Below are 16,058 nucleotides of genomic sequence, written 5' to 3' on the forward strand. Positions count from 1 at the left end.
ATATGCTAAGGATGAGTGATGGTCCCCATGTGTTCCAAGGAACAAGCTACATACAGGCATATAAATGTGTGTGTGTCTGTGTATATATATGTACACAAACACACACAAAGTATATGTATCTAAAGGCTGAAGCTCTGAAGACCGTGACAAACAGAAGGCAAACAAAAGAAAAGGTGTAGCTCATATGATGCGAGGTGAAATTATAAAAGAGGTGAGATAGAACAAGGGCAGAGATCATATTCACATAGCAAAAATGTATAGGTGGAATGAAATTAGTAAAGCATTTATTTTTATTATAGAAGAAATTAATATGACTGGGGGGTTAGTGATTTTAAAAAAAGTATCCCAGTGAGATGGCTAAAACAAAGGATGAAGTGCTTGTAAAAATACCCATAGCAACAGAACTGGAAAAACTGTAAGCGTCTGTACTCTCATTAAGATTATAAAAGGGATACTGATACTCTAATTGCCTAGACAGCATAGCAACCGCCTCCTAAACAAAAAAGGGATATTTCAGATTCGTATGAAAGAATCATTAGCACGAAGTGCACCAACTGGGTCATAATCCGTGTGAGAAATTGAAGGCCATTAGTGGTTGCTATAACTGGTACCTCATACACAAAGTGGATGTACATCAGGCAGTCAAGCCTATGGAGAAGCTCTGCAATAAACTCCAGGAGTTTGATGTATTATATGGTCACTAGACATACATAACAAATTCAAGTGCATATATAGTGAAAAAGGTATCAACATCAACCTCAAATACTGCATGATCATTTATGCTAAGAAACCAACAGAAAATCTAAATTAACTAGAAATCGAAGTACTACTTTATACACAATTTTTTGGCATATCTTCATGCTGGTTGGACCACAGACATCTGATTCCTAGGAATGCCAATAAACTCACACAGGCACCCCATCATCATCAATCAGTCAGGAGTTTCATTTCTTTCCACTAACATTTCAGCTATGCAGCTGGATATCCACATCGTACCGCTAGCAGTGACACACTGCAGTATTAAAAATGGGACAGACAGGACAACTATGAGTGGGTGATCAGACAGGAGTTCGAGCATCTTTTCCTATCACCCTCCTCTAAACTTACTCTAAAAGCTGTGTTGAAGTTTGCTGGGGGACCTCTTGCACCAGATACAGAGCTCTATAAATAATTCCTATGTTTGAGCCAGTTGATCACTGCTCAGCTACAGGCAGTCTATTAATATTTGCTCCTTTAATTATTGTAATTACTTCGTATTCACTGCATCATCTCCACCACACAGAGCATACCTAAGTAAGCAGATTTCTGCTGGAGCTCAGTCAGTCTGTGCAATCGTTCTTCATTCTTGCCTTTCAACTGATCAGTATCAAGGCTGAAGCTCGAGTGCAAAGAAAAGCTGTCAGGCTGCAGCAACCACGTCTGGCCCGGCGGAACATCCTCCTGCAGAAAATCCAAAAATGCACAAATCCTTCAGTTAAATAGCTTCCTTTTTAGAAGGGCAAATAGCTATACGTGTGCACTCTCAGTATCCGTATCACCCTAGCCACTAAAGAACCACAGGAACTGACGTTATATCTGTGGTCCACCTTCATATTTAAGCCAACCCAGTTGTCATACATACAGCACACTCCAAAGCTTTCTGCTTTATTCGTCTCCTCTCCCTTGCAGAAGGTGGAAGCTGTGGTGATAAATTAACTTCTCCTAAGGCAGGAAATGTTTCCCCATTAGCACCTGGAAAAACAAGTGAAACAATTTTCAAATAAGTCAAAATACTTGATAAGTGTTCAAACCTGTTTATGTTTGGAAATGAACCAATATATTGCACTTGATTTAACCACGGGAATCAAAGGAGTGTATTCATTAGGACATCTTGCATGAAGCCAGTATAAGCCAGATGCAGACAAAAGAACAAGGTACCACAACAGCAGCAACAGATGAACTTCAAGCAAAGGCAAGAAATATCTTGAGATATATATTGAGATCTCTCTTACGTAGATGATAAGGCATTTCACATCCTGCAAATCCACCACCTATCTTACTTCACCATATCTTGTTTATACCTAGACCTTTAAAGAAAACAAGTCCTCAAATGAGTATAGTACCTCTGCTTGAAAAAGAGAACACTAGGCAAATTGGAGACATAAAAAGATAAACCATGTAATAAATTATGTACGTAAATTAAGTTACACGGAATATATAATAATGTTACATGGAATGACAACATTCCATGGAATATAACAACATAATCAACACCTTAATCACATATCCTTAGTCATATCTTAGTCTTTTCATGTAATAAAGTGTTAGGATCTGTTCATACAAAAATAACTAAATAAACTTTTGATCATACCTCTATCACATTACGGCAGGGAAGTTTAATCTATTTCTATAATATAAATGAACCCTTAGGCCATGTCTCTGCTTCACACTTGTCTGTTTTCCCTTCCTTTGCTGATTCTGGAAACTGCTTCAAATACCAACGGTTTCAAACAGAGACTTTTTTTTCCCTCCAGGACCAGTAACCACTGCCTGGGGGCTGGTTTCCAGCTTTGCTGCTGCTTGGTGCAGGCAGTGGCCTCCGTTCTCTAGCTCAGTCCCTCTGGTACCTCCAAGAAAAGAGCCTCCCAGAGAAAGAAAGGACTCTGCTTTTCTCTGAAATTACATACTATGATTTTAAAAATAAACCACAATTGTGGAAAGAACGAGTTTTTAATTTCCTAGCAATTTGAAAATAAATTTTAAGGAAATATTTTACATCATTCCTGTGTTTCAAAGATCTTCAAATGAAATTTTAAAAGTAACAGTTGTTTTGGTTGAATAATTGAAATACTTTCAATTATTTGAGTTTGAAAAATAAATTTGATATCAAGGAAGTTCAGAGAAACAAACACAGATATTTTTAAAAATTATTTCATATTACCAGTTGGTTTTTCCTTGGAAATAAAAATTGTATTCCCCTCTCCTCTTTTCCCTCCCCAGGTTTCAAAGGTACTCATGGTCTCATCACAAATGAGAGCTAACAACCCGCTTACAAGATTCTAATTACAAGATCAGTTGAACTTCATTATATTCAAAATAGTGCTGTAACTCAGAATACAAAAATTTGTTTAATCATGTGGATTTATCACAACAAAGTACAAGCTAAAGAATTTATTTGTACCTTTAGTTTTTTATCAGTATAAGATGCTACCTGTTCCTTTAAGCATCTATCATTCAGATACTGCTATGCAGAAGTGCTTTCAAATCACTGCATTAACACTAACAAATCCTAGGGTTTCAAGTGAGGCAAAAAAGGGAAAAAGAAATTGATAAACCTCTTTATACCTAACCACCTCAAACTTCTGAGCCCTAGGAGATAAAGACAAATTCATTTGTAATGCTGACATCTGTTACAAAATCGAGTTAGATTTTACATCCATGTCAAAAAAAAAAAAAAAAAAAAACCACAACAAAATAGAGGGTAGGGTTATGCTCTTCTTAAGAAATTAAAAATATTGTTAAAATGCACCACAAGTATTTCACAAAAGACCCTCAGACAATGTGAGCAGCACAATTCACAGAGAAGGCAGCCCACAGATAATGAGTTTTATTTTTCATTTCAGGGATGGAAGTCACCAGATTCAGTTTCATATTCTGAATTTTAATAGCTATTTATAAAGTCCAAATAATGCAAAGAGTAACAAAGTTTTAGTTAGTGCCTACAGCTCGGTATTGGGGAACACGCTTTTCAACAGAGTCATAAAGGATCTGTGGAAAAAAGAGGGGGGTAAATAGTGTTTTAAGTTAACTCCATCACTTCACTAAGCTGCAAGAATCAACTGGAGGGAGAAAAGGAGGAAATAGGAGAGAGGACTATAAATATCATGAACCTTGTGAAAGTGATGAATAAAACCAAGGAGCACTCCATTACACAGGTGGCAGATTCAGAATAGATGAAAGGAGATAATTCTCACAAGACGTAGTGTGGAAATTTATCCACACAATACTGCTGATGGTAAACAATTAGAGGGATTCGAAAATGCTGATTCCAATTCATGAAAGACAACCTATTAAAGACCCAGCTTAGCAAGACTTGTTAAGTGCAAACGCATTGCATTTGGCTCAGGAAGCCTCTGAGCCACAAGCCACTGGAGGCTGGAAGAGTGTTCCGCAGCATTGCTGCACGCCTGCTCTCCTCCTCCTCTTCTCCCCCATGCGCCTATTCTGGCCACTATCTGAGACAGGGTGTTTGGCCGGATTCTAGACTGACAGACTCTCCTAAAGTATCCTTTCATCATTTGGTCTGTACATAGTAAGTAGTATTTTCTAACCTGAAGAAGAACGTATTACAGACTACAGCGAGTAGCAAATGCGCTGAACAAGCCTGAAAGCCCCATCCTGCGCCCTTCCCAATGCCAGGTTATCTCCTGACTTGCACGTTAACAGAATAAGCTTGAATACATTTCAAAAGAAAAATTCTGCTTTTATCCAAATCCAGTGATAACAATCATCGGTATACAGAAACATATCTCGTTTCATTAAAAAGCACTTGCAGGAATCTACTGTGCCTCCCCTACAGCAAAGAACAAACCCTTGTAAGATGATTCCCCATAGATCATTGAAGAGAATTTCAAGGTACAATGCCTACTAATGGAAAATAACACATAGAGGCCTGAGCTGGTTGGTTGTTTTTTTTTAAAAAAAAAAAAAAAAAAAGAGAGAAAGCTCTAGCCTTATTATTTCTAGTGACTGGGAACAGAACACATCTGAAACAGCACTTTTACACGCTTGCGTATAAAGGTTGAAAAGAGAAACATATGACAACGTGAGACATAGTCCTCTACACAAAAAATCTTAAGAAATCTAAAAATCATCTACTTCAGATGATTAAGAAGTGACAATGTTTACAAGTGTGGTGTTGCAAGTTATGTGAAATGAAGTAATGTGTCAACAGCAGGAAAGTGAGTAATTCAGAATGAATCACTATTTTATACCCATACAATCATACCTAAAATTGAGCCTGCTTGTAAAACAAAAGAATAAAAATGGAAAGAATTGCTGGCTGCCCAACGCTTTTATATTTCACTATGGACAGCTCGTAATTGTAAGCTGTGATTGCTAATGAATTATTTGCTGCAGAACAGAAAAGCATTGCATATTCTACCATTGTAACACATTTGCTGAACAAATATTAGCTTTTCGTTATCCAAAGATGGGAAGATGTCAAAAAAAAAAAGCTCCTTGACAAGGCTAACATCCCAGTCAGAGCACAATGAGCATGGAAAGATGCTTTCTCATGAAAAGATATGAAGTGGCATAAGGCAAGTGAGCAGCATCATTAATTTTAGGTGAGACCTACGCAAATTTATTGCGGTACAATTACATAAAGATCTGCATTTTAATTTGGAGGCATAGTTTGCCAATACTTTAAAACAATCACCATAGCTACAACCACCCACTGCAACTTTTAAAACAGTAATAATCGTTTTAGAGACACATTAGATTAAATGACATGTTTGTACACTCATACCATGGTTAAGGGGAGGTATAAACTCACCGATAAAAGCGCTATCCGATTCCAACAGTGAATTTTTCAAGAATTCATTAGATTCATTCCTGAACTACAAAAGTGAAAGAGAAGACATGCGAATTCAGATGCCTCAGTATCTTTTCTGGGGCCAAGTTATAATTAATGTAAATTAATTGCCAAACTTCTGCGAAGCAAAAGGCAGCTCTACAGTGTTCAGTACTATTCCTTACTTTATGGCTATAAAAAAACCTATACGTTTTTCAATAACTCATGTTCTCTTTTAGCATTAGGAGTTTTTTTTTACTTTTCTGTAGTAATCCCATTTGCTGAAATTGTCTACACGTGGCAACTGCTGTGATTTGTGTAACACAGACATTTCCTTCAAGAAATACATCCTTGTCACTCTGCTTCAGTTTCAGGACAGTCAGCACTAGAAGTAAGCTTTGCACCTAAGGTTGGTGTGAAGTATTGATCAAATGAAGAATGACTCATGTTTCATTTATCCCACCACATACAATCTTTGATATTAAAACATTAAAATAACACATTTCTTCATAGTCATAACAAGCACTAAGAGTAATACTTGTAGTTCATTGCATAGTTGCAACCATTTGTTACAGAAAGTCTGCTAGGGAATAATTTATGTTGTAAACCACTCTGAAATCAAAGCGGTAGAAACTATCAGAGGAAACAGAACAAGAGAAAACAAATTTTTACTGCAAAGCATTACTCTGAAGAAGAATTTCAGGCAATAAGTTACAACTGTGAAATGCATTACAGTGTTTTTTTAATATAAGAAATGTTTCATGTCTGCGTGTAGTTACAGTATTATCCTTGAGGCTAATGGCTTTGCTCTTGCACCGTCTTCCATTTTGTATGGTTTCACATTCCCATGAGACACAACTGAACTCTGTTATTCTGCAGTTTGGGTGACTGTGGAATTCCAATTTGATAGCACTTTATTTCGCTCTTTTCACCAAGTCAGAAAATAAACGTCCCGTTTGAGACAATGGATCTAATTACTGACTGCCGTGTGCATCACTTAAGCCACCTGCATCCAGAGCAACTGCTTCTGGCCTGGCTTTTTCTACTAATTCCCACCCCAGCAGCAATCTAACATCATATGATTACAAAATAAGTACCACTGAATATAAAAAGAAGGGAGTGAAAGAATCAAACTGCCCCTATACAAAAAGACAAACAACTTGACATACAAGTCTAAAGAAGCTGTTACTCATTGTACTGACAAGCAAGAAAAGTAAATAAGCTTGCTGTGTTCTTACTTAAGTGTAGTTCTTTTTTCCAAATCTGTGAAAGACACAATATTTCTCACACTTCAGAAAGGCAAAGTAATATAATAAAAAAACCTGTTTTTTCTTACCAGGCCCATGGTTTGTGGGTCGCCACCAGAAGCAGAATCATCTTGATCCACAAAAGCCACATAGACAAGAGACAAAACCATAGTATTGACACAAAAACAGTTAATACTGAAACATATTTAAAAGTTTTATCAGCATATTATTAAAAAAATGAAGACCCCTATGCATTACTTCTTTAAAATCACACACATCGTAATGAATATTTTTAAAACATTTGAATGCAATGTTTATTCCAGTTTCCTTATGTCAATTTAAGCAGAATCAGAGAAATCAACAGAACTCGGTAGTATATTATTTCTAAGAATGTTAAGCACGTGCAAGTCCTTCTTAAGGCTGGTTTCATCACTCTCTCCCAAAGAGTAAACATACTTGTCACACTAGAACTACATCATTCACCACTAACAAAAATCTGTTTCCCATCTTGTTCAAAACCTGATTTGTTATCCAGAAAAAGCAAGCATAACTATTTCTGTGGCTACTGAAAACTGATTTTTTAAAAAATATATAATCACACTTCATTATATGCTAAAATTGCACTAAATTGTGCTGAATCCTGAAGAAGTTCTCAATACTGCAACAGTCAGAACGACTTTTGTCCTCTGTTTACAGCAATACTGTGAACACTTGGTATAGAAAGGTCATGTCCAAGTGTTGACTGAACACCGCAAAAAAACCTCCAATTTGTGGGAAGGCAGCATGGGTTAAGCCATCAAAGCAACACATCAGGGCACAAATGGTTGCTGCGTGAATACTTGGCTTCCCTCTTTCACCCTCTTGTGTTTTGTTTGTTCATACCTTAAGATGTTTGTCATTTGAATTACTGCATCTTAAACAATATCCAGTCACACAGCTAGCAAGAAATGCTTTTTTTTCATATGTTCTGCCCATTGCTGAATCCTAATGCAACTGGAACATGGTACTGAGAAAACCCACCAGGTCAAGCAACTTCAGATGAAAAAAGAATTTAAACAGAAACCTGCTGTCCAAAGCATACCCAAGAACTCAAAAGTTGACGGCCACCTTCCTGTAATAAAGATTATCCTCCCTTCCCTAGCATAAGTACTTTGGTTTTCTTGCCATCATCTTCACATATTAGATTTTACATGACACATTTTTCTTATATTAAAAATATTTGTGAATTAAAAAAAAAAAAAAAAAAAAAAAAGAGAGAGTTGAAGTTAATGGTACTCAACATCCCAGTGGTCGCTAGTGCTAAACTGCAACACTTTACACTCCATCTGAACTTCATAGCTAGGACACAAAAAACCCAGTAACAGAGAAAGCTTTCTAATTTAACAATTTTTGTTTAAACTTGCTAGAAACCAAGCAGAAAAACAAACCAATACTGTATCAAATTATTTCTTCCACACTTAGAAATCACCTGAGCCACGTATTTCCTGACCCCACTTTGTTTTTTGCCACTATTTTTAGTGGTCTATCTAGAGCTAGACTGACCAAGGGAGTCAGAAGTCTCATTTATATGCAGTGAAGCTAAACATTACAACAGTTCTGTAGTTAAAGCTCATGGATACCGAAAACATATTTATTCTACATTCCAGACATCTGCTTGCCAGGGATAGGCTGAACAGTCATATTTATATCAATGGAACTCAAGACTAATGATCTTCATCCCTAGGTGGGACATCTCAGCAACCAATTTGACTAGCAAGAAGGATGCTGTGTCACAATAAACTGTCAGATGAAATCAGTTCTTGGCTTCTGTAAGGGTGTAATAATCAGAGCAGGAGACTGCAGAAAGCCTCGAGAGTGACTGCACGCTCAACATGCTGAACACACCACATTTGCAGCTTTCAAAGAGAGGCTGAGGGTCTGAGCTAGACAGCAATCATTTCACAGAGGAAGTACTGGTCTGAGGATAAAACCTCAACTTTGGAGAGCACAGAGAGCCATCCTGAAAGTTAATCTAACAATGACCCCATGCATACTGGAAATACAAAGAATCAAAACTGAAGTAACTCTTCTTGTTTGGTTTCAGTCTTTGAATGAAATATTTAATAAGATAGGTTTGCTAGACAGAGTTGCAAGAAATACTAACTATGCAGCAAGTAGCTGACTTTCTGTCCAGCATGAAAAACCATAGCACATGGGCTGTCACTCCTCCTGGACTGACAACCAGCCCACTCCTGATACACTACACCAGTCAAGCAGAGCCCAGCACTGCAGCACAACATCAAACCTGCTCCTGCGCCTTTCCCTCCTATCCCCCAAAATAATGATCGTCCAGAAGCCTGCAAAAGACTGCCTTATTTATAGGGACACAGCAAGCATTTAAAAAACTTAGGACGTTTACAAAAATCATTAATTTCTCAGGTTATAGTTCCACTAAGAGTCCACATATTTCTCTTCTATATAAAGAGAAAAAAAAAAAGAAAAAGCATATCAGAGGGAAAAGAATATATAAAGCATGTAAGGTAAAGAACACTTACATATAGTGTGGGAAAACAGGCAAGCCTTTGCCACTACAGACTATAATACAACATTTCTCCCACAGTACAAAAATACTTATTGCTGTAATTCAGCTTTCTTTCTGCCTTAAATAAGACAATAAAACCACTCGTCTATTTTCAGTGAGAGGAAGATGATGAACTTGTCTCTAAGCAAAATAAACTGGAAATAGAGACATATATGGCAACTAATTCTCTTGCTCAGTACACAAGTGACAGGCTATAAACTTAAATGATGTTGTAAAGCAGTAGGAGAGGAGAGAGAGAGAGAGAGAGAGAGAGAGGAAAAGCTGCTCAAGGATCCTCTATAAGCATCAGTGGAAAATAGTTTTAAAAATCAACTGCCTGTCTACCAACTAATCTAAAATGCCCAAGTAAATGCCTCTTTAGGTTGTCACTATGTAAGCCTGTGTTACACATTTAGTATTAGCATATGCCTAAAATGACCGTTTTTCCTTAAAATTAATGAAAAAAGCAAATTGGCTTTCCAGATGATGGAGGTTCCTTTTCCAACAACATTAAATTAAAGCCTTCTCAGACTGGTCTATTAAAAAATATTCTAATGACTGAAAAACAAAACCAAACCCCACACAGGTCTCAGTTGAAGCTAGTGAATAATTTTTCACCATTTCAGTCAATCTCACAATGAGGAAGACTGAAGACAATCCTATACATTCCACTTAGACATTAAATGATATTCAAGAGCTTGCAATTAACACAGGAAGTGGTACCAATATGCTTATTTGCAACTGGGATGTTACGTTATCCATAAGCAATACTGCACCCATTGCTTGAACACCAGCACATCTGTCCGAGATGGAATAAGAGTCATCTTTTAACACTCAGCAGGGTACCAAACAAAACATTCTGCAAGTAACTGTCACCCTTCAGATCTTGGTATCAATTCTGTTTATCTTACTCATGTATGGGTCTATTAATAGGTAACACAAACAAGCCTCAAACAACCAACGATAAGAAGGGCACTTAGTTTTTCTAAAGCAGTAGAGAGAGGTGTAAGTCTTTTCCTTTCATATATGTTTGGGCTTTTAATGCTATACTTTCTCTTCATCTCTAAGACTAAAAAAAAGACTAAGAAGCAATCTGAAATTGTACTGGGTGTCTGCGGCAAGGCAGGGGCCTACAGGGGTGACCACTGTGAGAAGATGCCTGGAGCTGCCCATGCCAGGCACAGCTGGTACCACAACGGACCCACACAGCTGAGCCCATCGGTCAAGCTTTTGGTGCCTCTGTGAAAATACACTTAAGAAAGGGCAAAGCGAAGCACAGTAGTGTGGAGTGAGGACAAAAGCGTGAGAAGCGGCCCTGCAGACACCAACGTCAGAGAAGAAGGGGGAGGAGGTGCTCCAGGTGCCAGAGCAGATTCCCCTGCAGCCCCTGAAGAATACCATGGTGGAGCAGACAGAAGTGTACAAGAAGATGGGAGCAGCAGAGAGAAACCACTGTGTACTGACCGTAATTCCACCCCACCCCCTGGCCTGACACCATTCATTGCACCAACAAAGGGACTGAACATAACCTCGGGCAGTACTAAGGAAGGGGAGCAGGGGTGTCAGGAGCAAAGGAGTGAAGTTCAACATAGGGAAGAGGGCAGACAACGTGTGGCTTTGATGTTTGTCTTTCTGTTTACCACTACTCAAAATCTGTAATTAAATATTTATTTAAATTGGTAATACTTAGGTTAATTTTCCCCAAGTTGAGTTTGTACCGATTGGTGAGCAATCTCCAAGTCTGTACCTCGACCAACAGCTTTATTCTTCAGTTTCCCCTGCTACCTTGCCAAGGGGCGTAAGTGAGGCAGATGTGAGCAGACGAGCAGCTGGGTGGGAGCTTGGCTGCTAGCCAAGGCTAAGCCACCACAGAAATACAGTTACATTCTCTTCAAAAATTTAGTTAGACCAGTCTGAATTACAGAGAGAAACACTTCTCTGAGAAATTTGTATCTTTCACTCAGAGCTGAGGTCATGTGTATAGTTGCAACTGCAACTTTTGGAAAGGTTGAAGCAGCTTTCATATTTTTAAACAACATCTAAAATAACTTGAGATACTGCTCTTCAATGACTGTTCATAAAAAGATATCGGCATGAACGTTACATTTGGAATTAAGTGCAGCGTGCAAAAAAGGGGCATTACATTTAGATTTCACTGCTTCTGCAATATGCAGCAAAAACATTCTACTATGTTCGGATGTTAATATTTTAGTAAGCGATACAACCAACGCTTCCATTCTGGAACCTCAAACTGGTTATGATATCTTACATGTCGTTTCTAAAGCAAAGCCTGCTTATGGATACAGATTTCTGAAACTTTGAAACAGTCAACCCAAGACTATGGAAATAAAAGAAATTTAATCCATTAAAAGGAGACCAATGTGAAGACACACTGGCTGCATTTTAACCAATTCGCAGTTCCAAGCCATCTACTTTCTCAGTGAGAACTGAAGAAATGCCACAAGGAACTTACCTGTTAAGGCTTTTATCACAAATCAATAAAACAGAGTGTTACTGCTCTGTAGTTTTCTTTCAGAAACAGTAACCTAACTTCTTTTCTCTTGCATTTTTCTGAAGTATGAAGCACTAGTTAAATTAATTTCAGGGAATGAAAGAGAAACAATCACAGTAATTAAAAAGGTATTCAATTATTTTATGCTTTACATTACGACAGAATCTCTGCATTCTGGTGTTAAACTGTTTTGTACTGCAGTGCTGTCATCAAACTTGGAAGAAGTACAACTAGAGCTGGTGGGTTTTAGTTCGTATCAAATATAAAATAAACAAGTCACTGTCATTATTGTGGACCGATCATTCCTTACCTTCTGTTTCTCGCCTCATTCTCATTCTGTCAAGTTTCTTCTGCTGCTCCCTCAACAGTGCCTGCTGCTGAATCTCTAGAGTCTGGTCATCTTTTGGAGGATCAGGATACATGTGTCTCAAGCCCATACGTGTTTCAGAATCTAGAGCAGAGATACAAGATTTAAATTTTTCCCTAAACCAACATTTCCGAAAAACATTTTAAAAGAACTAGCTACAGATTCAAAGTAATAAAAAAACGTTAAAAATAATGACAATGGCCAAGCGGATAAGCCACTTTAGCAATGCTTTTACCATTTTACTATATTAAAAAATTTATTTTCTGGCAAAGGAGAAACAGAAAGTTACACAGAATCATAATTTGTTGGTGGATTAAAAAAATAATCAAATTCAGTCTACTTTCAGTAATGTCGTAGTATCAAATCATAAGAACTTTAAGAAGCTCAAGCGGCAAGGACTAGAAGCTAGGTGAGTGCTCTGAGTGATAACTCAGCATTACAATGCCATGAATTGGGTTCACCTGTAGAAATGGCCACACAGAGAGATTTACACACATGCAAATTAGTGTCCACAGAATATATTGTGTACGGGCAGTAGCTGTGAAGAGCCTGATTTTTACTTTCGCCTTTAAAACCTGGGTGGTGTGGAAGATGAGGAAACGAACAGATGTTTCGCCACCTTTCTTCATCAACAAGAAGATCTACCTGCCTTTGTACTTCAGTTCATTAAATTCCCAGATATTCTGTATATTGACAGGATCTTGTGCCTCTTTTGATGAAGGTCGCCTTACTGGAGCCTGCAGACGAAGCCTGGCCATCTCAAATATGTCCTTTGGATTCTTGTCTCTCCTCCCACTTCAAAAGTTTATAAAACAAGCAGAATATAATTTAACACTGTAATATTAATGAGATGGATGGAAATATAATCTTGATACAGCTCACATCTTTTATCCTTAAAGAAAACTATCAAAATAGGAAAATAAATTTTAAAGTAATGACATTGCATATTGTATTATAAAAAGGCATGACCTACTTAAAATCAAAAAACACCCCTCCTACTTTATGAAGTGGAACTAAGACAGATGATCTGATGAGTCTTTCCCAACTAATTGGTATGATTAACTAATAGATTTTGGAAGCAAGAGTAATTTTTTTAAATAAAAACGTTATGATTTTCAATAAGAAAGTACTTCCACAGCGGTATGCTATTCATAAGCATATTCATCAGCAGTAGTACTGCAGTTTACAGGCATCAATTATGCCCTAGGAAAAAAGGTAATGAGTTAAAATTCTGCCGTAGACATCTGTTTTGAACCACTCTGCAAGACAAAGTATTGCAACTTCCAATCTTACCAGCACAGCCATTCTTACACTGAACTTCAGTAAGATTATTTAAAACACCCCACACGCATTAGGAAAAAAAAATGAAGAAAATTTTATATACGAGTTCTATCTTTATATTTTCATTTCACTCATGTATATTAGCCAACCAACACTAGCTACAAACACACAGTAGCTTTGAGTTCCCATGCAAAAATCTAACTTTTAAAGCTGAAGATTAAATTCCTACCGTGTAATTGGTACATCATCATCACTGGCCACATTTAGCAACTGTTCTTGCAGTCGCCTCTCTTCACTACGAAGCTGTTTCCTCATCTCTGATAATTCATTTATCACATTCTTTCTTTCCTCTGGAATTTAACACAATTTAAAAATAAAGAGTGTCAGAGACACTTTTCTGCCTACCTAATAAGTGTAAGGTGGAAAAAAAAGAGATAATGATCCATTAATTAAAACAAGGATTATACCAACTCAAGAATCGCAGCATTTCATACACTAGAAATTAAGTCAGAGCTTGTATTTTGAGACAGCACAAGGACCAGATCCCCCTGAACAGCAGAGCATCCAAACTTCCATTGAAGTGTTTCACTGTATTTAAAAAAAGAAAAGCTATGAAACAGCAGCTGCCAGTAAATAGCCTTACTTGAAATTAGCAAATCTACACAGTCCTCAGAGTCCCAGAAGCAGATGACAGGAACCGAGGTGGTATCAGCAAGCACAGAACCTCACTTCTGTTTCCTGACTCAAAAGTCAGTTATCTGCCTGCTCAGTGCAGACTCTCATAAGTGTTCGAGAGGTCTAACTTCAACACTTACTTTTAGCATGTGCTTATGTTGACTTTTTAGACCTACTTTGTGTCTAAGCTGTTTTTTGTGGTCACGACAGCATTCCTCCACAAGTTAAAACAGTTTCATAAATTCTTTTTTTTCCAAATAACATGCTTAATATTGATATTTTACTGACTTTTTGTCTGAGTCCAGAACCTAGCAGGAAAGCAAGTTTTACTAGCTTAAATCCTCAAACACAACATTTAATTCATGTGTCTCTATTTCTCTCTCAACAGATGGTCTAAGTCAATCAATTTCCAAGAGCTGCATTAAGAACCACTCTGCCTTCCATTTGGAAGAGCCATTACTCCCCAGAATGGACCCAGGTACTGACTGCTGCGGGTTAGCGTTTGTAGGATATTGTTCATTGTCACATTCCATGTGTTGTTTCTTTTATACTTGTAAAAAGGAATCAGAAGAAAAATAACTGCTTTCCACCCACATACTGCCAAGATAACTAACATGAAGAGCAAAGGAGATCCTCCCAGCATGTCTGAATTTTAAAACCAGCAGTGAAAGCTAAGAGGAATGAGCAGAGGATTAGGCAGATTAACAAAGGAAAGTAGAATTCAAGAGTTAGGTCTGCAATGCTCTACATACTGTTGGTCTAATCCAGCCAATGCAAAACTCTCCCATTTTGCAGCGTTCTGGTCACAGTGTTCAGCACTGTCCTGACTGAATCCAGCACTTCCTGTGCAGATTATTCAATTATCAGAGTTTTTACAAAAAAATATTTCCTGATGAAGATGCACAATAAATGCCTTTTTATTTTGTATTAATACTTCAGACATACCATACTAATACACTGATACTACTAAGACAGAGAGAACACCCATACAGAAGTGCAAAGTTTATAAGACTACTCCGTTGCAAGCAAGAATGAACTGTAACTGAGAACAATTTCATTGTAATAGAAAGTGAGCTTGCAATAAAGACAATACCTACCAAAAGCACGCAATTGATTTCTTCTAGCAGGGACGGGTGGAGAAGGAACCCTTGGTTGCGGAGGAGCCTAGTGATCATAATGAATATGAAATGTTAATATGTCAGAGGAAGAAAATATAGCATACATTTTTTTCCTTTTTTTATGTCCAATTTACATTAGCTACCTCTACAACTGGAAGACAGAATAGTAACCTTAGATGTTGTTAATGCCGAAGATTTTTTTAAAATCTGATCTTTAAATGTATAATCCAAATTACTATGATAATACCTATAATGCACTATTCAGAGATCTAGACAAAGTTATACCAAGTACTACAAAGACACAGAAATAAACTGACCTTCCTCCAGAACATTCTTAACATTTAAGGAAAGCAACGGTTTTAAATAAGGTTTAAGCTTTGTCTTAAAACATTTTCTGAAACTGTACTATAAAGTATTTTGCCAAATTATAATTTCCATGGCAAATTAATTTTTCAAATTTTTAGCCCAGTTCAAACAGTCAGTTGGTTAAAAAAAAAATTCCACTAAAGAGTCAGAAGTGTAGCCTGAGATTCAAACATCACAGACCATTACTTAATCTACTCTTCACAGGAGAACTTTATTTTTTTAAAAAAAAAAATGTCCCCGGGAAGACTTAAATCAAATGAAAGAAATTAGTGGTCTTGGGACCACTACTGTAACTCATTTGTGATGCAAAGAAGAAAGTGAAGTGTATTAGCAGTTATAATCTTTTTGCACCTTCAAAAATATAAAAAATAAAACAAT

General features: G+C 37.2%; 1 protein-coding gene across 9 annotated transcripts in view; it reads right to left on the reverse strand.

Annotated features, from left to right (window-relative positions):
* CSPP1 (centrosome and spindle pole associated protein 1) overlaps nt 1-16,058 on the reverse strand; it is a 65,673-nt gene that overhangs the window by 3,752 nt on the left and 45,863 nt on the right. For 8 of the 9 annotated variants that reach the window (XM_064442592.1, XM_064442589.1, XM_064442593.1 and 5 more), the window contains 8 exons: nt 15,294-15,360; nt 13,751-13,871; nt 12,890-13,035; nt 12,184-12,324; nt 6,891-6,931; nt 5,537-5,600; nt 1,622-1,731; nt 1,290-1,440 (listed from right to left, as the gene is read on the reverse strand). In XM_064442592.1, the coding sequence (XP_064298662.1) occupies nt 1,290-1,440; nt 1,622-1,731; nt 5,537-5,600; nt 6,891-6,931; nt 12,184-12,324; nt 12,890-13,035; nt 13,751-13,871; nt 15,294-15,360 (841 nt within the window). Of the gene's footprint in view, nt 1-1,289; nt 1,441-1,621; nt 1,732-5,536; nt 5,601-6,890; nt 6,932-12,183; nt 12,325-12,885; nt 13,036-13,750; nt 13,872-15,293; nt 15,361-16,058 lie in introns of those variants that run through there. The other variant, XM_064442596.1, reaches the window with a different exon arrangement.

This window comes from Phalacrocorax carbo, chromosome 2, assembly GCF_963921805.1.
Source record: "Phalacrocorax carbo chromosome 2, bPhaCar2.1, whole genome shotgun sequence".
Lineage (NCBI taxonomy): Eukaryota > Metazoa > Chordata > Aves > Suliformes > Phalacrocoracidae > Phalacrocorax > Phalacrocorax carbo.